Source organism: Paramacrobiotus metropolitanus, unplaced genomic scaffold (genome assembly GCF_019649055.1).
Source record: "Paramacrobiotus metropolitanus isolate TYO unplaced genomic scaffold, Prichtersi_v1.0 Parri_scaffold0000001, whole genome shotgun sequence".
NCBI classification, from domain to species: Eukaryota; Metazoa; Tardigrada; class Eutardigrada; order Parachela; family Macrobiotidae; genus Paramacrobiotus; species Paramacrobiotus metropolitanus.
Window position 1 is genome coordinate 3,744,881 of NW_026570221.1, and position 27,014 is coordinate 3,771,894.

The following is a 27,014-nucleotide window of genomic DNA, read 5'->3' on the forward strand; positions in this document are numbered from 1 at the left end:
GTACATGATGTAATGTACAATCTGAGTTGGGTAATGTGGAAAGAATAAACTGAAGTTTCCGCATTTCGTACTGATTTCTCTGCATTAAAAATCCATTTTTATGCAGTGCAGTAGTTTCTGTTCGTGTACATCAGTACATGCACCGAAACTTTCACTTTTTTTAAGTGTTCCCCATACCGCGATTCTGTCTTCGAAGAAAAGATGAGATTTTTCTGAGGGGGGAGCTGGTGATAGAGCCTGGTAAGCTACATGTGGTAGTTATTAAGACTTGTTATTAAGACTTTATTGTAATTAAGACTGTATTATCGTCGAAGTTTATTATTATTTTATTACTCTTAATAAGTACTCCTATTCCAATAATTTCCTGTGATAATGTATCATAAATACTCATTGATCATCTGTATGATGGTACTTGAAATTTATTTAAAATTATGTTGCACATCTGACATATGTATTGTACCGCGTACAAGTTCGTCTGACGTTTGTCCGCGCTCACTTTAATTAATTGTAATCTATCCGCAGATATCGAAGGCATACAGTAACAACTTCCGCGTCTTCAGTCAATGAATACCGTGCTTAGTCAGCCAACTACGCAACCAGCTTCTTAAAATTACTTGTTTCAACTGTAGACCAGCACTAAACACACACACAGACGCACCACTTTTCCGGACAATATTATACCAAAAATTCATCATTCGCAATAATTACAACATATTTCAACAAAAATCAGCGTTCTTATCGGCATAAGCGTGTGTTAAAAATGCGTGAATAATAAAAGCATGGAAAAGCAGGCAAAATCAAAGCAGCAGTGCACAGCCAGATCATTCCATCACATTTAATCAAAAAAATCCGTAATTCCACGCTGACACTTCGCAGTAGCGCAAAATCAAACCAAAAAGCCGAAAAATCGCAACAAAATTCAGCCGCTCGATCAGTTCAACGCCTATCTACACTCCATCGAAAAAAAGCAGGAATACAACGCAAAAAACAGTCCCGACTGAACACGGACCACGGATGACATAAAAACTGATTTATTCAAATAAAAGCTGGATAAATTAGCTGATGTATAGTTAAATGGATGTAAAATTGTCTGTCAAACGGAAAACGCAACTTCCAATTACTTCCTCCCGGACACTTTCCGAATAGCGAATAAAAATGACGAATAAATGAAGGGGGATGGCAGGACGCCACGACGGGATGAAGCCGGAGACGTTCGACAGACGGGATGACGGGAATAAAAGGGAATACAAGGGGAAATTAGTACAGATGCGGATCATGACGGTCAGCACGGTGCGAGGGACCGTTTGACGGCGGTTTCAGGCCGTCAGCCGGTCCGCCGCCCGTCAGTCGATGAGGTAGTTCATGTAGATGAAGCCCTGATTGTCCGGGCGTAATGCGTGCGCAGGAGGGAGCAACTGGAAGCCCAGGAATCGAAAGGCGCGCAACCACGAATCTGCACAACAAAATCTCGTTACATTTCTGCTTTTTCTATTTTTTTTTTAAAACTATTTAAAGCATCAACCGTCAGATACTCCCCAATACATAATGATTAAACATCATGCTAAAAAATTATTAAAATCCTGCAAAATATTAAAGAAAAATATTATACCAAAAAATTATGCAAAAAATAACAATCTAAACATACAAAGGACTGTACAGTACTGTATGCATTTTGGCAACTTTTACAACTAAAATTATCCAGTAAATAGTAAATAAACGGTAACAATTAGAACAATCAAACAAGTAACAAAATTTTGGAAATATTAACCAAAATAGTCTCCAATAATAACAATTGCAAGAACTTAAGAAGGAGAACTGATACAAAATGGGCAGAAATATCAAACAAAAATTTCCCAATAAACAAAAACAGGAAGAATAATCAGAAAAATGTTACCAAAACATTTCCCCATAAACCAGGAGATTATTAAAAGAATTACTACAAAAATGGTAGAAAATACTAACCAAGATTATTTTATTAAATAAAAAATAACATTGAAATTAATTAGGCAACCCCGCATCACCGCTGTGATAATAATCACCAAAAAATTTGCGATCGTTGAGAAAATTCCTAGCAAAATTGCACGGAAAAACGGGAATAAAAAGTGTAAGAAAATGTCCATTGAAAAAATGCTGCCAACACGTAATATTCCTTATTGTCCTAATAAATAATCAATGCAGATGTGGGATACTGACTAGCGTCGGCACGGTCCTCCTGGAAGAAGACGACCACGTTGGTGACCTTGAGCACCTCCTCGGCGTACTCCAGCAGACGGATGAAGCTGTCCTTGGAGCCCTCGCCGTTGGTGTTGGGCGGGATGTGCACGTAGAGGGAGCGCGAGGGCCCGTGCAGGATGGTGGCCCACACGCCCTCCAGCGAGTCGGTCAGCCGGTACTTGAAGTGGATGTGCACCGGCACACTCGCGCTATTAGCAGCAGTCTTCTTCTCCGGGACGGGCCCCGCCGCCGGGCGTCCTTCGTGGTTATGCGCACTCAAACCCTGGACAAAACGCTAGACACTTCACTTAACACGCGACCACATATTCGTTGCAATTTTGTGCATTAATCCAGCATTTAAATTCCATTACACACCGAGTGAATTAATTTTTTTGACGGAATTACTTGCCAATTTTTCTCTCAAGTATTATTATCAGTTAGGATTATTAATGCCAGTTGCTTGTCGACTATTTATCCAGTGAAAAATAATCATAATTAAATTAATGACAGTATTATTCAATTAATGTCATCACTAATAAAGGCCAATATAGATTAATGACTCGTAATTATCATCGGGAAATTGCTATAATAATCGATTTAGATATTTTTAACATTTTTAATAGCAGAAAAAATTACTTAATTGAAGCTGAATATCAACATTAATTTATTTAATTTATTTACACAATATAAAATTATGATAATTATCTGAAATAGAATGGTGACAGTGTTTTCTTACCTGGATTTTCTTATTGACAGAAGGTTTGTTTGATTTCCCCACGCCGTTGCCTTCTGTGCACGCCAGCTGACTGGTGATCAGCGACATGCTCATGTCGTGCTCAACGGCGCAGGGCACATCAAAAACGCCACTGGGGTCCCCGGTCCAGCCAGACACAGTAGCATCTGCAACACAACCATTCATCAGACACAATTACAAATAAATTCAATTCATCCCAACATTAAATTCACCAATAATCACAGAGATTTAAAAAAACAAACCTAGAATAATCCACAGTCGGTGCCACTGCACTACACACACACACATTAATTCAATTTAAAAAAAAAAATTCCATCCAACATAATCATTTCATTAAAATAATCAAATAAATAAAATTACATCAATAATCAAAGATTTAAAAAAAAAACAGAATAAACATGTTAATTCAGTAAAAGAATAATAATTCACACATAAACTCACTAATAAAAAAACCCTAAAATAATCCCCAGTTAAATTCACTATTATTAATGAAAAATTGCCAAAAAAAATGTAAAATAATTCCGTGACCTTTCCCTAATAAAACCCAGGTACAACAACCACCCTACGAAATTAATCACGGTATAAAACAACCACCCAAGCCTACCCCGCTCGTCGGGAATAATCCGCTGTGTCTCTGCGATGTCAAACGGCGGACACTACACGACCTGCACCGCCGCCATCTTCCGCACCGACTAAACTGAGCGCAACTTCATCCCGGCCCTGGGAAGCACTATACAGCCCATCAGGGAGGCTTCCAGCTGATCAATCGCTCTGGCGCTGCCAGTGCGCGCCATCCGAAGAAAAATCAATAATGGGCCCGGCTATTTGATACCCGAACATTCTCCCTACTTCCGCTCGACACTGTACATACTGTACACACTGTACAGTCTTTTAAAATGTTCTCTCCATTTTGCTAATACCTTAAACATACAAGCCTTCCAGGCACACATGATTACACGGTCTACAGAGACGACGAAATATGCCTCTCAATGCGGCTCATTTTCCCGGCCAACCGGAAATAGATTCGAACAAGAAGCCCTGTGTCAAGATGACCGTCTCCTCTTTCACCTTGAACACCCCAACCCAATGTGCGCAAGCAGCCGCGATATTCCAAACGCACTGCTCGGGTTTCTTTCTTTTTCTTTTAAGAAATTAACACGCTTTTTCTTGTAATTATTTTTCAGGGAATCAAATTATCCTGACGCCGATGATTTCATTTCGGCGAATTATTTTTCAGGGAATTCAATTATCCTGCAGATGCTGATAATTTAACTTCCGCGAAAATATCATTTGACATAAACAGATATATCATATTCCGAAATTCCAGAAAATCGATAAAAATACAAGAAAAAAATAAAAATATGTATTTTTCTTCAAAGTCATTGCAACAAGGCTTGTGATTTATAAATTTCAAATATGAACCAATCAAAAAAATAAGAGAAAAATATTACAAACAAAATACCATAAGAAAAAATACTAGTATCATTAATATAATATTTCGTGGAATTATTTTCGGATTTATTTCTGTTGCTGACAAAATTCTGCATTTACAGTGTACTTCAAGAAAAACCAAATTCCCTTGACACTATCCAACACGCAATATGTGCAGCCGATAAAAGCCCCTCAGAAAGCACCCCATTCAGCAAATTTCCCTACCGTGAGAAACGGTAGAAATCAATTTGAACAAGTGCAGGCTATTACAGGTAAGCGCATTAAGTGTTTTCGGCTCCGCCGCGCGTTCCTGACACGTCGGGGATCAATCAGCCGGTGTGGATGCTGGCTAAACACGGCACAGCGCCACTGACGTCAAACGCGACGTTAATTGCGCGCGGCCCGGGTAACCGGGTTCACTAGACTCTCCCGGCAGCGAAGGGAAACCCGATCGATCGATGCCGATCAAGGTCTGACCTTGACGGCTGATGTTGGGCGCGCGGGGAGCGGAGGACGCGCTGGCGCCCAGGAGAATCATCATCCCGCTGAGCACTTAGACGCGGTAGCGAAATAACACGACACTGGCCCATACACTTATCGATCCACCGTGCTGGAGTCCCTGTTTCATCCCGGTTAAGTCTATTTTTTCTGGCAAGGGGAAGTGTTTTCCCAGCTAAATCCTGTACATCCATTATCTACCATCATCATCTCTCTTTTCCTTCTCGCCACTCCATCGAATCAATCAAAATGGCTGCCGGATAATTACGCTGCCCATTTTCAGTTCCTCGTAAACATGGGATTAATTTTCACTGAATGGGAATATTAACCCTACCGTACCGAAGCAATCCATAAAATAAACTAACAATAAACGCAACAGAAAAATTACAAAAATATGGATTTTACCGTGTCATAAAGATTTAATTACAAATTATAACTGAAGCACGAATTTTTAACGCGAATATTCAGCGGCTGCTTTTTCAATTCCCACTGCATGCTCCCTCCGCATAACATTAGTATATGAACAGCAAGTTTTAAAAAAATTGTAATGCAGTTATTTTTTAAAATTTAAACCCATACACCAATTTTCAAAATTATTAAACAGCAATTTGTAATACAATTTTCTTAGAAATGCTTCAAAAAAATATTCTGTTCATCATAAGAAAGGCGGAACTGACGATTCAACCCGCAAGATTTTATTTATTATGACAAAATTAACTAATAGATCATTCGGAATTTAATAATTTACCTAAGTTTAAATGTTTTGATAAAATTGTCAAATTGTTGAGGCAAGTCAGTAGACTGTTCCATTCTCAGTAACTGTGTGCAACAACTCCTATTTTATGATAACCTCACTAATCTCACAGTCCTACGCCGAAATTACATTCTCGGAAAATTCCCCGACCCATTCATGAAAACAGTTCGACATCAAAGAAAGCGATAAGCAAACGCGATAAGGCATCTGTCGCCATCCTTTCCAGGATTTCATAAATAATGATGTCATTGCAACGTCGCCAGGTTCGCACGATTAATTCCCTGTTCAAACCCATGCAGCTGTATCGATATCCTACAGTCAACGGACATCACGCGCTACATTTTTTCGAGGCAACGTAATACAACTCAAGAAATCGATTTTTCTGAAGACTCAAAAACGATTTCCCTGTTCAACCTAATGCAAGTGTATCGTTACTCTACAATCAACCAACATGTCGCGCTACGTTTTTCTAGTCAACGCAATACAGCATGCTGCCAAAAACTCTGGAAATCGATCTTTTCGAAGGCAACGACAGAAACGAATCGTAAACAAATTCGAAAACTTTCTCCAAAATACTTTTCCGTTATTATAGATTTGCTTTAAAAACAGTCAAACTGTTGTCAATTCGTTTGGAAAACGTCCAATTTTCAATAATCAGAAACACAGCAGCACGCAATCGCGCAGTGCCTTATCGCCCTGTTCCTAGACAACCACAAATAACAGCCCCGTACAGAGTAACGCGCCGTTGCGCCTACTTTCCCTTTCTGCACGTAATCAATGCCCTGGGCGAATCAGCTGGTGTCTATGCAATCCCCCGGTACTAAACTACGTAATCTACCACGCTCCTGCCCTGAATTTATCGCTGACAACATCTCCCCCAACGGGGCACTCACCGAGCACGGGGACGAGTGGCGAGCTTGGCCGGATGGCTAGCCATGATCGGCGAAGAACAGGACTCGTTTATTAACAACTGGCTGGTCATTCTTATGGGACTCAAAATGCTCATCGCGTTCCACCGAGGATGTCTTTAGGGTCTTCAGCTTGAGGCTGGTATGGCTACGTAGTACACTGGAAAACGGGAAGGCCAGACGAGAATTCAATTCTTCAGCTCTTCTGGATCACGCTGGGTCCAGGAGGAGAGCAGGGCTGCGGATCGTGTGTGTGAGTGAGGAGAGAAGGAAAGAGAATATTGGACTGCAAAAATACGCTTAAATAAACACGCTGACGTGACTCAGGTCCTGTTTACCGTGTACTTTTATCCATTACAGAGAGAGTGGCGTGATCAGCCTCGTTTGATTACGCCTGGTTTCCGTGTGTTTTGCCTGGCAACTGTGCGTGATTATGCTGTTATGCGACGGCTTGTCCGCCAATCGCAGCCATGTGGGTACCGCCCTGCCAAACGGACCAATCACCGAGTTTATAACAAATTCGAATTAAACAACGGCCCATTGCGAAGTTTGTTCTTGTCCATCAAAGTTTTAAAAAAATGATAAAAATCAACAAAATTAATGAACTTAACTTTACTAGACTATATTTTGGGTAAATCAAGTTTTTTTATTTATATTTTCAGCGTGATGGCAGACCAATGAGACAATACCACGCAGAAAGAAAATCTAACGGAAATCAGTTAACATGCGCTTAATATGCACGTTGTACAAAATCATTTAAAATTAATTTATTTATTAAAATTAATTTATCAAGTTGTCAGCTAACACAGATAAAGCATACATGCACGTACATAATTACTGTAAATTTTTAATGAATAGTAATTTACTTTAGATTTTTATTTATAAATTGTTTATTTTTAATTCTTTAATTTTTTATTCCACTGGAATTTTTAGATTATTTAATTTTTTTTATTTTACTTTTAATTATTATTGCTTTTATTCGAGGTACTGTATTACCTTTTACAGCACGGTACTGGAATGCCACCGCAACCGCGGGCGGCCAGCTACTTAATTGCAGCTTCCGTTTGCACGTTTCGGCGCCCGTCATGTTGCGCCCCTATTCACGTCGCCGTGACGTCGGTGACCTTTATGGTCGCCCCGCGGACTGCAATTATGAGTGAATTTCGTTTAATTGCAGTGGTGAGCCGCCGCCGCAGCCTTTTCATAGATCTTCAGGAATTTACCTGCGCAGTATTTGATTATTACAGGCTGTCAGATGGATCAGGATCGAGAGGCGTTTCTAGCATAAATACGATATAAATTTCAGGTTTAGGTACTTACATGTAATGATTTTATACACCAAGTTTTAAATTTTTTATAAATAAATTTATACAGTTCAATTACTAATAAGTTATGTAACGTTTGTAATAACAATTTCAAACAACTTTAAGTTTGTCCCGTAAGTTCTAACGGAAAGGTGGAGATGTATTTATCAGGTATTTATCGTTCAATCACTTAAACATTTTAATTGCACAAAGTTTTATTGTATAAATAAAAAATATAAGCCTATAATATTAATTTATTAAATATAATTTCTAGCCATTTTCTTAACGAGTATCATACACAGTTTCCTACAAATAAAAATTAATGGTATTCCTTTACATTTACTGACCACAGATCAAGAAATATAGGACCGAACCGGCACGAAGCAAGAAACATATATACAGTACAATATAGCGCTGAATTAATTAAGCATAATATAATACAGGAATTCGCTGCGAGTTCAGTAACAATCAAGCCGATTTGGTAGAAAACAGACTACAAACGGCAATTATAAAAATCACGCTAGGGGAAAACATAGATCAAGGTTAATTTAAATTACAGAGCCGAACCGAGTACGCGCCATATCAAACAACCAGAGCACACACATATCGCTCCCCCCAAAAAACTGCAATACTCCGCATCGTTGAGATTATGTGGGACTGCACAGCGTCGCGCGGCCGCACCGCAGCCGCGGTCGACACCGGCAGTGGGAAGTAGAGGAAAAGCCCCCGGACCGCATGGCAGCCGGGCCGGGACAGCGGGAAATTAGGAGCAGTCGGAGCCGGCGTACTTGGTGTGGAAGTAGTGCGTCCGCTGTTTCTCCCGCTTGAGCAGATAGGCCAGACACACCGTGGCGATGAAGGCCAGCACGAAGAACCAGGCCAGCACGGCGGCCAGCACCGAGAAGGTTATCGTGGGGAAGCAGAACTGGCTCAGCTGGTGCACTGCGTTGGCTACACAGATAACAAATATATTAAGTACATATTTTTATTAAGATTGTATAATATATAAACATATATTGCATATACATTTAACAATATTTTTACAATAAACTATATATTTTGCAACAATTTTATTTACATTTTTTTCTCTTTGCTTAATCATAAATTAATACGTATATTGTAAATTCATATATGCGCATATACATAGATATACGTACTTACACGTCATATCTATATATATGTACATATACATATGTATCCATTATGTTAAATTATTTATCTACAATAAATTTATTATGACTTTCATTTATTTACATATACATACATATATCTACATACACATATGCACATTTTGCTTGCAGATATATGTCATTTACATATACGTACATAAAGTACATTATATTTAAATTATTTATATAGATATACATAAATTTATTATTTTTTTTTCAATTGTATAGATTTTTTGCGTTATATTTTTTAAACTTTCAATGGACTTTAAATTTGTAGTTTTGAAACTATTTATGTGTTTTATTGTGTAAGCATGCCTCTATAGGATTTACAGCAAGTGTATTATGAAGAAAAGGTCACCACTATTCGATATATCCGATTATTGTATATGTGCGCAGAACATTGTATATATATTTACCAGTGGAGTCGCCATTGTGGATGATGAGTTTCCCGCTAACCGTCAGGACATCCGAGTTCTCCGCGGTGACGTTGGCGTTGGCCAAGCCGTGCGTGCTAACCGTAACGATGCGGCCGTTCTGAGCTTCCGCGTACGGCGCCGAACGCTTTCTCCTGACCGACTCGAAACAGCCTCGCTGCAATACAGAACGAAATCATCCAATGCCGATAATAAGGCAAAGGTCACGGTTATATACCGGCGATTGTGTGTCACAGGCGGCCTCCGCGTTGGTGATACACAGGCGGACATTGCACATGGCGTGTAGCTCATTGAAGTCACCCATTTGGAACATGACGAATTTGCTGTAGTACATCTCCGGTTCGCCGGTGGACAACGCCGCGCGGTACACCATCTTGGGGATCAGCGGCGGGATGGAGTCGATGCTGCACCTGTAAACGCCAACCCGTCTCTAAGTTTTCTTGGGTTTTCTTAGGTTTTCTTATTTGTTGCTGCGTAGCTTTAAAAGGGTTTCTCAAATTTTTAAGGTTCTCCTAAGGTTTTTTTAACGTCCTTATATAACTGTATAATTACAGGCTCTTCAGCTTTAAATGGCTTGTTTTTTCTCTCGTTTCTTATGATTTTCTTATGTTTTCTTGTTTATTGCTGTTTAGCTTTCTAAGAGTTTCTTAGATTTCTTAGGTTCTTCTTAAGTTTTTTTTTGTATTCGTACAATACGCTCCTTAGTTTAAAAGGGTACTCTGATTTTCAGTAAAGCATGTAAGTGACAAGCTTATGAGGTTTCTTAGGTTTCTTAGGTTTCTTAAGCTTCTCTAAGGTTCCTAGGAACATTCAGGTTTCTATGTGCATTTACTGTTTCTCAGGTTTCGTTAATGGCTTTCCGTTTCTATGAAGCTTAAGTAAACGAAAGGTCACCGTACCCGTCTTTCACCAGGATGAGTTCGCGGAAGTCCGGCTCGTTGCGGTTGCTGTACGGTTTATTGGAGACGATGCAGAACTCGGGCTTCATGGTGGAGTAGGCCACTGCAAGCAAGCGCGTATTATTTTTTTGATAAGCAATCGTCCGGCATTACGAGCGAGAGCATATTAGGCGGCCAGTGTGTGCCATGCAAAAGCGTGCATGACAAGCAGCTGCGTCAGAAGCCATGCGTTGGCCCGGCATTTCCGCAGCCCACTGCTGACCGGCAGCGCCGGCTCGGCCGTCGCGCTGCGCATCAGCAGCATGGCCAGCGGATTGCCGTTGCCGGGAAAGGGGAAGGAGCGGGGCTTTTTCTTGCTGCGCCCCGCCATGCCGATCTCGTTTAGCGCCTCATCATCCGCCTCATGCGAAGCGTCGCCCGCCGCCGCGGCGACCAGCTGGATGGCGGTGTGCAGCGTGCGGTGTGGCGCGGCGCGGATCTTAAGCGGCGGCGCCGTGGCCGTGTAGCTACCGTTGGTGGTCATGCGCAGGACGATGCGCACGGTGTCGCCGATGGTGGCCTCCGTCATGGGCGTGAACTGCGGGTCGCTGTTGGCGAAGAACAACTCGATGAAGTCTTCCACGGAGGGGGCGCTGCCCTCCACGGTGCCGGCGCCGGACACCGCGGACTGCCGGTCAAAGTTGCCGCCCGGAGCGCTGCAAAAGGTCACCGCTTATTTTGTTATGTTTTCTTATGAGTAACAATATTCTTTTAAATATTTATAGTTAGCTGCGTATTTAAATAGTTATTAGCACTTTACGAATATTAAGTTGTATACTATTAAATTATTATTTAATTGACTGTGACTTTATTTCTCAATATGTGCAAGGCGAGCTTCGCTCAACAAATATGATCAAATGAAGACTTTGTCCCAATTAACATGAGAAGGGACTGTGCACAATACGCTCATAGCATTACCACGCATAATCTCCAAACTTAAACGTTGAAACAAAATTAATCAATTAATTATTATTATTTTCAAAATAATTATTATTTTTAAAGTTATTTAATTATTTAATTAAACAAAATTATTTAATTAATTATTATTTAATTAATTAGTAATTTAGTTTGATTATTTTATTTAATTTGTTTGTCAATTTTTGTGCGTGAATATTTTTTACATATATAATAATTTTTTCTCATGAGGAAGACAGGTGTCTACTGACTCGTTGACGATGAGTTTGTTGGAAGCGGCAACGGCCTGATGCGACGTGGAGTAGACACACTTGACGCGCTGCTCCAGGACGCGGCCGTCGGTGGGGCGCGGGTTGAGGGCCTCCAGCCGGATGGTGGTCTGGTAGACTAGCCACTCCTTAACAGACGACTATGCATTAGAATATGGCAATGGTTACAAGCGGCGGCCGGTTCCGTTTCTAAGCAACAGCGGCAGCTAACGCCCACCTTGTGCAGACCCATCGTGTTGTCGGACGCGCTGTCGATGCCGCACTGCCCGTTGAGCCACACCACGAAGCGTTTGGACATCAGGTTGCCGCTCGTACTGCAAAAATTATTATTATTGATCGGCTTGCAACGTAAAATTATAAAAGCGGGAATCGGATAATTTGTTCGCGGTTTGAAATTTGAATAATAAAATCAATAACACCGTAACACAAAAACAGATTTAGTGCAAGTAAAAATTTCTTTTAATAAATATTTTATTTTATTAAAAATAAATATTTTAAAAATAATTATTTTATTATTTTTAATAATAATTAATTTAGATATCTTTAATTAAATATTTTAAGCAATTATTTTAAATTAAAAATAATTATTTTATTTACTTACTATTCAAATTAACAAAATTAAGTAAGTCATGATGAATCGAATTTAAGCAATATAAACTATTACTTTAATATCTAACTATCTATCTAATTTAGATAAAATTTGATTGAGTAGTAAACGAACAATCATGTAGCATATATTCAATGTGCATAAATTGCCAGCACTGAGTTCGAACAGAGAACCGCTTGTCTGCGCTAAAACGAAACACTATCTTAATTTTATATTGTATGCTAACGCTGATCACCTATTAACAAACCTGATGGCGCCGGTATCATCCTTGCAGCTGTCCTTAAAGTTATTCACGTAAACCGTATAGCGGTCCACGGTGACCCCGGGGAATTCCTCCTGGACTTTGCGCTCGTTAATATACACCAGCATCTTGTCCTTCTCGCATTCCACCTTGTCAACTATAATTACCATTCACATTATTACGTAAACGCGATTAGCGGTAATACGCCTTCAATCAATGACCATAGATCCCAAAGGTCACGCTCAAGTAGGCATTGTAATGCGGCGATTACGCGCGGGGGATCACAGACGCCTTCTTGTGTTTTCTTATGTTTTCTTATGCTTTCGCATTGTACAGCGGCTGAATAGCGTTACGCCGGTATTAAAGGAAGCGTGTGGATTCCCCGCGCGCGCGGACCTTGGGAGCCGGTGTCAAGTTACACTACTTACTGAATTCAGCCTTGCTCAGTGCCGGCATGAGCATCTGTAAAAGACAGACAAACACGGAGGATTAGTACGCCGTTAGTGGACCGCGTTAACTACCTTAAACCCCATGTTGACGCTGCTTTTGTATAAACTATCCCGGCCGCTGATTACACAGCGTGTTTATGCTAATCCGAGTGGCTCAAGTGGCGCCTCTCAGGCTACCTGAGGACCGGCTATACCAGAGCGCTTAACTCTTGATCATCATCATCGTATACAGCGTCGAAGGAAATTATCGGCGATTGCTGTATAGATGACGATGATTATCGCATCATCTTATAATTATGCCGGTTAAGCTCCGCCTCTTTCTAATATAGACGCTGGAGGAACCGGCGTTGTGTGGACGGTAGTTTTAGCCGCCTGGGAAGAGGCGGTAAAGGTCATGGTTGTTGTGGCGGGTCAGCGGCGGCGGTTCCGCTTCGCCGGGAAATTAACAAGGAACCCCTTACGGCGGCAACCGGCCGCAACGCCAGTCCTTGTACTGCGCATCGCACTGACCAGTTTTCTAATGTTTTCTTAGGCTTCCTTATACGTCCATCGCTAACGGCTATCTGCACGAAGCGCTGCCCACTCGACACGTTTACAACTGGCAATGATTTCTTCGCAATTTTTACTTAGCATTTGTTAAGAATTAGTGCAGAAAAGTTATTTTTTGTAAGGAAAATCAAAAAGGAAAAGAATGGGAGTTTTCAGAAACTGTCTAAACAAATTCGCATTACGCTGCCGCACCAAGCGGGCGCAATTGCGTCAAGCGCCGCGAATTCCGGAATTTTCCTTCCTTAAAAATTCTCAGCCCAGAGATTTTCCGAAAATACAAATTACGTTTGACAGGAAAATGATTCCCTCAGAAATATAAGTTACTCTCAAAGAAAACGCTCGTATGAGTAAGGAGCTTTGTGTCGGGAATCGGCACTACGCGCCTCTAACACAGTGATTCATTAAAAGCTACCCCGGTGTTTATGGTCGACGCAAGAATTAAGTTGCTGGCATTCGCCGCGCTTTGCCCGTGGCACAAATATGATCTAACGCGCTCGACTGCGCCGGATGAGAGGCAAACAATCTAGTTGCAAATCAGGAGGAAGCGTCAACAGATCGTCTACATGTGTCTGATAGTGCGTGCGTGGCCGATGGCGTCAGTCAGAACGACATCGCTGACCAGCGTGTGGAACTAATCCCGGCACGACGGTCTGCTTCCGTTCCCAGCGGTTATTCAGTATTGGGCTCAAAGAATGCAATCTCTTCTATCCGAATATGGCGCTATCATTCCCGCAAAACCTTTGTTCACAATAACATTTTTCCGCGAATGATGAAGGCCGCTAATAAATGGCCGCCAGTAAATTACTAACATCGCAACGGCTGCCACTGTGTACGGTCTATATCTATCTCGTGCCGTAATAATAATAATAATAATAATAGTAATAATAATAATAATCCCGGCCCAATCGCTTCAGCAGGAAGAAGACGACGCTGCACCGGCTCTCTATACGTTAGATTTATATACTAGTACATTTATTTTGATTCATAATTCCAGCGGCTACAACAGCTTCATAATTAATCAGGAAGTACTGAAGATTAGGTTTCTGTCAGTGTGTTGATCGTGTACCTGAAGGAGAATAGCAAGGAGCGCGGCGCTCCGGCGATTGCTGAGGAAAGGGGCAAGGAAGGCCGGCAGCCGTCGGCGCGCCGACACGGACGAGGACGAGAGCGGACTCCTCCTGCTGGGCATTCTGCACACGGGACAGTCACGAAGGTCCGTCGACGCCAACAAATAATAGAAGGCAATCTGGCGCTGTTGCGGCTACACCAGTTGGCGATCCGCGGATCAGATGAAGGCTGTGTCGAAAGTCTACAGTTAAAATTCAATAAATATTCACTGATCATCGCGAAATGCAGGGCATACCCGGTAAATAATCCGACTCTACCGGGAATTGTACGCGTTATTACTTATAAGCAAGTAAGTACTGGTACACTACTTGATAGTTAAAATTTAAGCGTTAAAAAATCAATCAAAGCCTCTATTTTCTCTTGCGTTAAAAGGTAGAACACTCATAACACTCATAGCAGTTCCTTTAACAACAGCTAGACTAAAACGCTGCTCGAGAAAAAAAACATTAGAACTAGCTAAACCCCGAATTTTACAACCCTAGACGAAGTGTACCAGTTCACTTATACAGCCGAGCTCACAATTCCCCAAAAACCCAATTTACATTGGGACTACATACCGGAACTGCCAGATAGATGGGACAACGGTCACGGAGTACTGCTGCACAGGCCACGCAAAAGATGTCGATGGTCAGTATTCCAGGGGAGCCGCTAAAAATTAGATGATGCGGTAATCCTTCTCCATAATAATCATACGCGAATATCAGTGAAGAGGCTGATGCGGAAGTAGGCAGTAATTGATGCTGACTAACAAGGCATCTATCTTAACGGCGGAGCGTGAAAATGCGGGACGATCGGCGGACCGCGGGTTGGCTTATATACGCCGGATAGGAGGCGGCCGGCGATGACGTCGCTCGTTGTACGTACGTGTCCGCCGCGGTGGCCATGGCAGCGCCGCTGGTGAATGCCGCAGCTAATCTGTGTACCGAGCTATCGGCCCATCAATGGGATTAATGGAAGGTGTTGCATGCTGCATACGTAATCACCTCTACCCTCTCTTCGTCGGCGATTATTACGTCTTACTGTCGTACTTTCTTTAAGCAGTATATCTATAGCCTGAGCGGATCGGCAGGGCTGTACGCGGCACACTACTCTCGATACGCGGGCGGGCACTGTTGATCGCCGCGCTGGCGGCGCATTAAGGGCCTTCATTGTCGTCTAATTCGCGCTAACCTCGCCAGCTGAACAGGCCCTAATCGCCGCTCATCCTGTAATAACAATCACAACATGCGCTATAAATTGCCGTTGCTCTAACCAGCGCGTAATTACGTTATTCTCTTTGCGGCCCGCAGTGATTACGAATTCGCCGGTAGAATGTACTACACCACTGTAAATTAATTTCATTAACAATAATGCACTGGTCACTGGCGTAAACATAAATCTAAACACCAGCATTGCACACGTTGCACACGTAATAGTTGCACACGTAATAGTGTAAACTGTACTTGTTGTTGACAGCAGCGTCAAGTGGACGCATTGTCAAGAGCCCGGCCGGTCCCTAATTGACCTTAATTACAACAACACGTACATCTTTACGGCGACGCTTGCGTGAATTATGCCGGCCGATAAGTCGGTGTTTTTGTTAACTTGCTATGTGTCCGTTGTACGTAGCTGTCGGGTCATAATATTCCAGCTAGTAGTGTCATTAATTTTTTTCTCTATCGAGTGCGCTCGTCTCGCTTCTTCGCCTTGGCTTCTTCCTGTAATGTCGAGGTCACGCAGCTATCGGCATGCGCATGCGGACTGGCTTATTTTACATGTATGCTTAGTTCCGTCTGGATGAGAACGGTGACCATACGCCGCCATGTACTGCTGACTATAGTGGGTATGGCGTAATGGCTACCGCTGCAGTCTCTTTACCAATGATGCTGAAGCGGCCACGCATACTGTATACGTATTCGTACAGGTGACTAATTTAATTTCTGTCGTAAAGGTACAGATAGCACATACTATGCGCAATGATCGCGCTTAAAAATCAGCCACAACAGTTATCGTGGTGACTCGATTATTCGGCAATGGGCTTTTCACACAATATAAGCCAGCGCTGATGCACACTAAATAACAATTAATGATAGACGTTTGTGGTGATTACAAGCCTGCCCCGTAATTTCCAACGTAACGCCGATATATAGGGTGTACTTGGGACGAAGTCTGCGCTATGAACGATTGCCACTACACTACGTCTACCACAATGATAAATTCACTCCTTCCACGATTTAAGACAATTATCAAGCTAATATTCAGATTAATATTAATTTTTATAATAATATATGGATACTGTATAATGTAGATGGCTATGTGGCATGCATGAGCCATGCCAAATGCAAATAAAGCGTAAGTAGAGTGGCGCGGCGCGCTGTAGTTTGTTGTAGCCCGTGAATTTGTATTTTTCCTTGTGTTGATTGAATTTTGATGTAGGCCGGCAACGTACGCATATTACGCCGCTGGCGTACTGTACGCGCGTGTGTTAAACAGGTTACTGACGCGAGAAGGACTCGGCGGTGACCTGTGTCGGTGTGGCGCGCCGTACCGGGTCGCCGGCATCAGTCATGGTTTGTCTGTTCTGTGCGCATGCGGCCGGTTATCTTGAGACGCCGAGTGGCCCCGTCCAGCCGGACTGGCAGTGGACTGCACCGGTGGGCGCACGTGCATGGCGGACGTCAAGGCAGCGGCGCAGCGAGGCAGCCGGCGTGGCGGTCCCGCATTGTGCCGGCGCGGCACTGGTCATGACACCCGGCGCCTCTTGCGCCACGTCTATATGCGGATGCTGCAAGGAGAGCAAACGATAACGCAGTACCAACGCCAGCGCAAGGTAAGGCCGCCGGCATTGCCGACCGCTGACCCGGTCCGACCGGCCCCGCAAACGCTGCTGGAGCATCGCAACTTCAAGTAATACAGCGCCGGCAAACAAATAGCCGTCAAGCACTGTATTTTGGGCACTTATCGCTATTATATGGGTGACATTTATATGGTTTTAATAGCTTGGTTGTAGCTTCCGCCTTGCTCGGTCTGGACGATCTCGACGATGCCGGTGATGAGAAGGAGAATGGCCAGGGTCATGTTGAAGGTGTTCTCGAGGGCGGTGGCACTGGGAATGATCATGCTGGAGACGGTGTGGAAGGCGTACGTCAGCAGCACCATCGTCAGCACACCCAAGGCCAGCGTCTGCGCCACAATCACCATCATCTTAACATGCAGCAGATATATTTATCAGTACTTCTATTGGTTTACTTTGCTTTCTTTAAAGTCGCCCCCGGTAAATTGCGTCGTATGGATACTTGGTAAATTAACCCTTCTACTACCAACCAACTTTGGCAGTTTCAAATACTAAGGGGGCAACTTTGAGTATGTAGCTCACAACCGCCTCCAGTAAAGAGCCACGTTAGCAGCCACTCATTTGGTACCGCACGCAGCAGCGGTGTGCGTACCAGTTTTCGGCGCTGGATGTGTACCTGAATTGCTCCCGATTTATTCCGTGATATCTTGACCTCCGTTTATTTATTTTTCCTGCCAGATGTTTCATTTTGTAAAAAAATATATTGTTACGAAAACTGAATTTTCCGTTTCCATGTTTGGTGCACCATTTCGTAAGTACTAGCAATTACAGCTGAGGCGGTCAGAACTTGCCAAAAGTTGGGTTCAATTAAGCCTTGACATATAGGAAAGATAGAGAAAAAAATTTCACAGTCAGACGTTGAGGTTTGACTAAGCAAAACATTTTTATAACAATTCTTTAAAAATTTGGAAAACTGATTTGTCAAGTAGTCACCCTATCGGTTCTTGAAAAGCTAATATTGATTATTATTATACTTCTTTGCGGGTGGAGCTAAAATGGTGCAGGACTACGTACTGTGAATTTTATGGACTCGTCCAGGTACATGTTGATGTAATACTGATTTATTATACTTTTTCGTGTGCGCAGCTAAAATAGTGCATGGATACTGTACACAACAATATGCTGGGAAAATATTATTTTAATTGAATGACAGCGGCTGACGGTCCTCTGTTGGCGAATTAATGGTGATCGGTGGGCAGTGGTCAATACTGAACGTTAAATTTAGAATTAACCGCGAGGAAGAAATAAAGTTTATTTACATGAACTTGACAATAAGTTTCCCCAAGTGGTGATTGCATGATTATAATCTGTACTTGTTTACGTCTGTGAAAGAAATATGCCTACCTCTACAATGGAGAATCATTAAGAAACAAATACTGTACGGCATAATCTACTCGTACACATCTACAGAGTAGGTTGTTTTGCAACTGTTTACTGAGAGTGTACGCAGATGTGTGTTTTGTTGGAATAAAGGCTGTACAACGAGACAACAAAACTAACGTCACTGGGATTGGACCATGTACATATCGTTTTATCCAAGTGCATGAACAAGTAGCGCATAGGTTAACAGCAATGATTAGCAGCTGAATCGAGAGTGGAATGATGCTCGACTGTGGACAATATAGTGGGTGCACAAAAATTCACCGATCAGTGACGCAGAACGTGCAGTGACAGTAATCTCCAGATCCCAGAGAGTGAATATGATCTCTTTCGCGAAGAATTTTAAGGGTGGCTGCGGGCCCAGTGAACCCTTTGAAGGCCAGGGCGAGGCTGGACACGAAGAAGACGGCAAAAAACTGGCGAGTGACTGCAAATAACAAAGGTCACCGATGTAATTATAAACATTACACAGTTATGCATTGCAATATGTGCTTTTACCGTAGTACATATACTGTACATACGTGAATGTGACCTTTACTGTAAGTTTCTAAACGTGGATTACCTGATGATTCTTACAGTATACAAAACGGATATATATTATGTTGCACACACATATATGATATATATATATATATATGTATATATATATATATATATATATGAAGTTGGAGTACAGGTTGGCCGGCGGACAAGAACTGACTGTAAAGGTCGAAGGAGTATCAGTGTATCATCACGCTGAACTGCCAAAAGACTCGCTGCGTCATTAACCGCAATCTATATTCAAGACTCTTGGTTTCCGTTGAAATTATTATTTTTTAACATAATCTGATTACCAGCTGCCGTGAATAATAAAATTTTACCGGTACCGTATAAGCGGGTACGACTTACTGCACAGTCCGTCGTTGCAGCTGTCTAGACACGCACTGCACGGCTTTCCGGCTTTGTACGGCTCGTTCAGGTATCCGAAATTTCCGCTGAAATGATCGATCGAAATTCTGTACAATAAATGAAAATATTCAAGTCAAACGAGCGATCAGCGGCCGGTTTACCTGGAACAATAACTGGACACATAGTCATGCCATCCGGCGCTGTTCGGCTGAAAGATGTTGGCCCAGATGGTCTGAAAAATGCCAATATATTACCTTTTTATGACAACAAAGCTTTTTCATTAAATAAACAATATTAATCAATTATGTGCTATTTTTCTCATGTCTTCTTAGATAAAATCGAATGTTATTATCTGTATATGTAATTCATAATATAACATATCAGCAGCGTTTTTAAGGGAATTGAATTACCACTCACATTATAACTAGAATATGTTAAGCTATACAAAATCGATAGATTCATTTGCTAGTGTTATATTTATATGGTTTATGGTTTAGCTGTACGTTATAAGAAAACATAAGAAAGCTAATCACATGCGAAAATTACTAGATCTACCCCGGTGTAATGGCCGACATTGTGCAAATGTGCATATCGTTGGGATTGCCGAAGGAGTACAGCACACACTGTACCACATTTTGACGATGGAGTTCCAGGAAAAACGCTCACGGATTGGAGTAGGGTTTTTCTGGCCGCACTGGAGCTCTAACGCAAGAGAGCAAACAGTATATACATACAGTCATATCAAGGAAAAGATCTATATTACAACGGAAAACCCCGTACGATCTGGTCAGATCAAACCAAAAATTTAATCGAAAAACTGCTAACGCCATTCGATTCAGCATGTTTGGAAACTGTGTCACATGCATTTTGATTTGGTAATTATCCGTTCCGGCTCCCGTTCACAGACGCCGGTGCCGGTAGAGCTGAAAGTTCAAGGTGACCTTGAAAATAATTTCAGAGTTCGGTTGCATGGAGCAAAAAATCAGTAAATTTAAACTGGCACCTTTTTAGATCAGCAAATTAAAAGGTCTAAACTTTTACTCCTACAAAATTAACAAACAGCCACTCACTAGCCAGTTAGCTCACAGTCAGAACTATACCCAGTACACAAACCATGCTGCTAGGTGGATGGCTTCATTTCAACAAATCGTTAACAATTTAAAGCGCTCAAAAACATGACTTATTGTTAGAATGCTTTTAAATGGCTTTTAACGAGCGTTCTTATATGATATAAGAACGCTCGTTAAAAGCCATGTAAAAGCAGCTGTAAAAGAAACTGACCATAGTAATCGCCAAACGGTCTGACCTTTTACAGTCCGAGCAAAACTAAGGACAGTAATTAAGGCTAATTTTGTAATATAATTATATTAATGATCAGAATCAGTGCAAAATAGGCTGTTCACATTGGAAATAACCATACATAGAAAACAAAGTTGTTAATTACATAAATTACAAAATATTACCACTGCCACGCACATCGACTCAGAATACAGTTTAGAAAAATAAAAAATTGCTTCATAAATAACTATCATTCCTCAGAAAACGGGTATTAATTTGGAGACTACGGTCACAGGGGTTCGCTACTCTCCAGTGTTCAGAGCTCGCTAAGTGAGTGGGTAACCAAACGAGTGGTAACCAACGAGTAACTGAGCTACCACTACTGGAACTGCACATAGTGAGTGACCGAAGAATCAGTAAGTATTCTCGTATGCAGAAGCCGGTAGGCGAGTGGGTGACCAACTTACTGAAAAATAACCATTGCGCACCGCTCCCTTGGTGGGTACGCAATGAAACCGAGTGGTGGTGAGTAACTGCAGTACCACTACTGTTCACTTCACATATTGAGTGACCAATTTTCATTACTGTTCAATGCGCAGAGCCGACTGAGAGTTTGAGCAACCAGATTACCGTTATTTTCTTGAGCGCACATTAAGCAGGTTGCGGTATCAACGAAGGGGTACGATTGACGATAGAATTAACGACGGGGTACAGTTAACGAACGTTTAAACGGCAGTACCCGTCGTTATTAACGAAACGAAGGGGGTATCGTTTCGTTAATAACGACGTTGGAATTTAGTAATGAACGACTGGGCCCACATGGACCATTGAGCACGAAGACTGCATAGGCTAGTCAGTCTACCCAGTGAATTTCTGCCTGGGCATTCAATCCTGAGTTGCCCACTCGACTCGAATTTTCGAAAATTGTGCCAGTCTCGGCAGTTGTTGAACTTCTGTCAGTGATGTTTTTGCCATTTAGAAAGCAAATTAATTTACTTACTTTGTCATAAATATAAAAATTATTGTAAAAACTAAAAACAGTTATACGAGTACTTTGCTGATTCATCAACCAAATGTTCTAACTTCTGTTCTAACCAAATGTTCTAACTTAGCAACTTTGTAGCCTGTACTGTGCATCACTGTATACTCACCAGTTTTCAAGAAATTCACGAATTTCCCGAATGAAAACACTAATCTTTATAACGTCTGTGCGGAAACTTAAACCGCAGTTCTCTCTAACGTATTTACATCACATGAAAAATCTGCATTTTGTTATCTTCACGCTGGTAAACGAAATGATGAATGGAGACTGGTTGATAGCAGTTCCTCCCGTTAATTTCAGGGGCAGTAAATCGTTTAGTGTATAACGCAACCTCTTATTCGAATCAACGGAACATTAAATTACCAACGTTAAAACCGTCGTTAATTTTGCCGTTAATCGTATGGCCGTGCAAAACGCAACCTACTTATTGTGATAGGTGGTGAACAACTAAAGTAATACCATTGTTTTCTGCATATAGTGATCGCAAATAGTGCACGCAGTGACGCAGCAGTACTAAATTAATCCTAATCAAAATCATTCGAGAAACCGACCGCAGACCACAAGAAACGCGGAGGCAAAGCCGAAGCCGTTTCTTGTAAAACAAATTACAAAATTAAAGAAACATCAAAACATATTATTGCTAATTACTGCTTTATGTTTCAAAAATTGTAAGATATTAATTATGACTTGCTTACTTAATGTTGCCGCGATAATGAAAGAAAAATTAAAAATGTTGTGACCTGATATAAATAAGCAATTCAATATAAATTAAGAAAATGGTTATAACAGTATACCTTTAATGCGTAATAACAATATACACACGGGGCAAGAAACGTTCGCTCTGGTTGATACATGATATGCTTGTACTGGCAGTATTCTATCCACTCCTGCGCCTGCCGCGCTGCCTCCGGACTCCAGACCATCTTCAGCATATTGGCCGCTGCCGGTGTTACCTGCGTCCGTAAGCAATTACGTTTCCGCCAGACATCCTCCGCTTCTAGGCAGACATTGGTGTCCAGCTGCGACAGGGCAACCCCCTCGGGATCGGAGACCCCGCCGAATACTAGAGACGACGATCGGGGGTCACTGGCGTTGTACAGTGCCGTGTGGTTGCAGTGGCGGGTGTCGGGGACCACCTCCGGGGTCGGGATGGCCGTCGAGGTGGTCGGCGGGATTCCTCCGGCGCGGTAAGTGGTCGGCGGGATTCCTCCGGCGCGGTAAGTGGTCGACGGGATTCCTCCGGCGCGGTAAGTGGTCGACGGGATTCCTCCGGCGCCGGAAGTGGTCGACGGGATTCCTCCGGCGCCGGAAGTGGTCGACGGGATTCCTCCGGCGCCGGAAGTGGTCGACGGGATTCCTCCGGCGCGGTAAGTGGTCGGCGGGATTCCTCCGGCGCCGGAAGTGGTCGACGGGATTCCTCCGGCGCCGGAAGTGGTCGACGGGATTCCTCCGGCGCGGTAAGTGGTCGACGGGATTCCTCCGGCGCCGGAAGTGGTCGGCGGGATTCCTCCGGCGCCGGAAGTGGTCGACGGGATTCCTCCGGCGCCGGAAGTGGTCGACGGGATTCCTCCGGCGCGGTAAGTGGTCGGCGGGATTCCTCCGGCGCCGGAAGTGGTCGACGGGATTCCTCCGGCGCCGGAAGTGGTCGACGGGATTCCTCCGGCGCGGTAAGTGGTCGGCGGGATTCCTCCGGCGCGGTAAGTGGTCGACGGGATTCCTCCGGCGCCGGAAGTGGTCGGCGGGATTCCTCCGGCGCCGGAAGTGGTCGACGGGATTCCTCCGGCGCGGTAAGTGGTCGACGGGATTCCTCCGGCGCCGGAAGTGGTCGACGGGATTCCTCCGGCGCCGGAAGTGGTCGACGGGATTCCTCCGGCGCGGTAAGTGGTCGACGGGATTCCTCCGGCGCCGGAAGTGGTCGACGGGAATCCTCCGGCGCGGTAAGTGGTCGACGGGATTCCTCCGGCGCCGGAAGTGGTCGACGGGATTCCTCCGGCGCCGGAAGTGGTCGACGGGATTCCTCCGGCGCGGTAAGTGGTCGGCGGGATTCCTCCGGCGCGGTAAGTGGTCGACGGGATTCCTCCGGCGCCGGAAGTGGTCGACGGGATTCCTCCGGCGCCGGAAGTGGTCGACGGGATTCCTCCGGCGCGGTAAGTGGTCGGCGGGATTCCTCCGGCGCGGTAAGTGGTCGACGGGATTCCTCCGGCGCCGGAAGTGGTCGGCGGGATTCCTCCGGCGCCGGAAGTGGTCGACGGGATTCCTCCGGCGCGGTAAGTGGTCGACGGGATTTCTCCGGCGCCGGAAGTGGTCGACGGGATTCCTCCGGCGCCGGAAGTGGTCGACGGGATTCCTCCGGCGCGGTAAGTGGTCGGCGGGATTCCTCCGGCGCGGTAAGTGGTCGACGGGATTCCTCCGGCGCCGGAAGTGGTCGACGGGATTCCTCCGGCGCCGGAAGTGGTCGACGGGATTCCTCCGGCGCGGTAAGTGGTCGACGGGATTCCTCCGGCGCCGGAAGTGGTCGACGGGATTCCTCCGGCGCCGGAAGTGGTCGACGGGATTCCTCCGGCGCCGGAAGTGGTCGACGGGATTCCTCCGGCGCCGGAAGTGGTCGACGGGATTCCTCCGGCGCCGGAAGTGGTCGACGGGATTCCTCCGGCGCCGGAGGTGGTCGGCGCGGTCACCGGAAGAGACAGGCGGGTTGCGGTGGGTGTGGGGTGAGTTGCAGGGTGTCGTTGGCGCGAAGGAGGCGCGGACGAAGAGCGGGTCGTGGGTCAAGGGACACAGCAGAGAGGCGTCCTGGAGAGCGTTGTGACGTGTCACCATCGACCAGGCGGTTAGTGAGTTAAAGTAAATGCAAACTGGGAGTGTTTTAACCGGGCAATGTTGACGATGCGGTGATTAATGAGGTCTGCAGGACGTCCGAGAGGCTCCGGGAGACATTCCCGGTGGAGGACACCCGGGACGCGACGGCTAGCAGGAGAACGAGGGCGGGTATGGGGCATCCGTGGAACACGGTCGATTATCGGGCGATCAGCTGCAGAATGCAAATGCCGGCAACCGGCGTTAAGGCACAGTGAGCCGATTAATATGGCGCACTGCCGACGCAGCTAGTGTCGGTTCCTTGTTTCCGGCGAAGAAAAGGAAACAAGGCAAGTTTGCTGACAACGTGCAAAAGCCGGTCGCGGTGTCTTGAAAGCGTTGGCAAATGTTCAGATCTTAATAACTATTTAATAGAGCTGAATAGTAAAACAATGCTCTTAAAGCATCTCAACTGGAAATGTTTATACAGCGCTTCCAGGGAGCAGTCGACTGTTCAGGTTGAAAAGGGATGGAAGGTCACGAATCAGACGTGATTACGATTACCAGAAGAGAGAAACACCAGTTCACTGTGCGGCCAGATCGCAGGCCTTATCTGTTAGACGTCGTCCCGTACGAACGGGAGAAGAACCGACATTAAATTTAGGTTTAGACTAAACTGTAGTCTAAACCTAAATTTAATTTTGGTTTTTCTCCCGTTTTGTTTCTAAACCGTAACAGAATGGGCAGCTTCCGATAACGTGTCTAGTCCTGCTACGCTCATGGTAAGCTGGTCAGAACATGTAGCCACACATCGTGAACCGCGTGAACCTTGTCCTCACACTTTAAGTCCAGTGCAATAAAGAGAGCATTTAAGCACGTCCACGTAAATATCACAGAATCTGGTTCCATGGCAAAATTATGATTTTTAAAACTTGCAAATTATTACGCAATGAAATAGTTATAAAATATTAAATTAAATTACGCCGTTCAGATTTCTAGTCAACACAGCCATGATGAGGGCAAAGCTGTTAGTCTGGCAAGCAGGATCGCAGGTGGCGCATGTGTTTGTTTGTGTTACCGTGAGTCATGCACGAACCCATTAGCTGGAATGCTGAAGCTGTCATATCTCAGCATGACTCTTTCACTGAAAGAATTTTGTAGTATCACAGCGCCCCCACGGTTCCTTGTTGTCTTGGTGTCAAACCATAGAAGAAAAAATTTCACATATTGGGTTTTAATTTCTTTATTGTTGGTGAAGCTGTGCTTGTATGGCAGCACCACAAAGCAGCAATCAGACAAAATGACAGATTCAGAAGTCCCGTTCTGCTTTCTTTGGTGACGAAATTCAAAACCATTTAAATCCAATATGTAAAATGATTTGTTCTTTTTTTGCAAAATCAAAACTGTGATGGTTTTCCATTCGGTGCATAGTAGGAATTTATTATTACCAATTTTCACTGTTTACCATTTTTTGGGTCCGTTTTCGTGTTTTTTTCTTTTTGAGATATCACTATAAAAAAGGCTATTTAATTAGCTTTTTAATGGATACTAGCACTTGTAGAACGATTCAGAGGAAAGTGCGCAGCGATTTCCCAAAGTTGTCATAAATATACGCATGCTATAAACAATTACCTCCCGTTAAGCAACAATCATTTGATTTAATAGCCACTCTTTCATAATGCATTATGAAAGAGTGGCTGTCAAATCAAATGATTGTTCATATGGACATCCAGACGCTTGAGCCTGCGACGTGCAGTACCCGGCTGCAAGGGTACTCGTCTGTAGGCGCACCGCCCACTGTTTCAACGTGATCGTGGTTGGTGGCTGATTTCCACCTTGCAATATTATTCATTACTCTATATCATTATTTTTTAACCTAACCTAAGAGATATGCAACAACAGAAGAGCTTTATTGCTATGAATTTTGTGTCAGTTTTAGTACCCGTTTCCACTTACATCTAATGCTTATTAAGCTACTCACCACTCTGAAAATTACCTTTCATCGTCGTTACATCCGGCGCACCCAAAGATTTGGGTATATTTGCAGGCACAGCTGCAATATATATTCTGTCGCGCAGCAGGCGCAATACAGATTCAATTCCGAGAAATCCTAATATAAGTGAAACTGCGGAAAGAATTCAGCAATTTTACTTTTATTGGAAATGTCCAGTACACGTAAAACGGCTGAAACATTTTTTGGTTGATCCGCAAAATCGTTGATGTCTGTGTGCTTAT

General features: G+C 43.6%; 2 protein-coding genes across 5 annotated transcripts; both read right to left on the minus strand.

The window, feature by feature from the left end:
* Positions 1 to 658: 658 nt before the first annotated feature.
* On the minus strand, positions 659 to 6,905 carry LOC129589838 (ornithine decarboxylase antizyme 1-like). Of its 2 annotated transcripts, none has more exons than XM_055484763.1 (4): positions 6,545 to 6,905; positions 2,951 to 3,114; positions 2,194 to 2,509; positions 659 to 1,453 (listed from the first exon to the last, which is right to left on the minus strand). In XM_055484763.1, the coding sequence occupies exons 2-4, from the start codon at positions 3,041 to 3,043 to the stop codon at positions 1,344 to 1,346; spliced, it is 519 nt and encodes a 172-aa protein (XP_055340738.1). In that variant the 5' UTR covers positions 3,044 to 3,114; positions 6,545 to 6,905; the 3' UTR covers positions 659 to 1,343. The 2 variants fall into 2 exon arrangements, with proteins under 2 accessions (XP_055340738.1, XP_055340819.1); XM_055484844.1 differs by having other exon boundaries at positions 2,194 to 2,497; positions 6,545 to 6,901.
* Positions 6,906 to 8,234: 1,329 nt separating this feature from the next.
* LOC129601119 (uncharacterized) lies at positions 8,235 to 15,331 on the minus strand. Of its 3 annotated transcripts, none has more exons than XM_055499960.1 (11): positions 15,120 to 15,331; positions 14,501 to 14,730; positions 12,865 to 12,898; positions 12,431 to 12,593; positions 11,806 to 11,902; positions 11,571 to 11,716; positions 10,876 to 11,060; positions 10,366 to 10,468; positions 9,684 to 9,876; positions 9,449 to 9,623; positions 8,235 to 8,814 (listed from the first exon to the last, which is right to left on the minus strand). In XM_055499960.1, exons 2-11 carry the CDS (start codon positions 14,621 to 14,623, stop codon positions 8,627 to 8,629), a joined length of 1,407 nt encoding a protein of 468 aa, XP_055355935.1. In that variant the 5' UTR covers positions 14,624 to 14,730; positions 15,120 to 15,331; the 3' UTR covers positions 8,235 to 8,626. The 3 variants fall into 3 exon arrangements, with proteins under 3 accessions (XP_055355935.1, XP_055356012.1, XP_055355859.1); XM_055500037.1 differs by having other exon boundaries at positions 12,443 to 12,593; positions 14,501 to 14,743; XM_055499884.1 differs by having other exon boundaries at positions 14,501 to 14,743.
* Between the last annotated feature and the right edge of the window lie 11,683 nt (positions 15,332 to 27,014).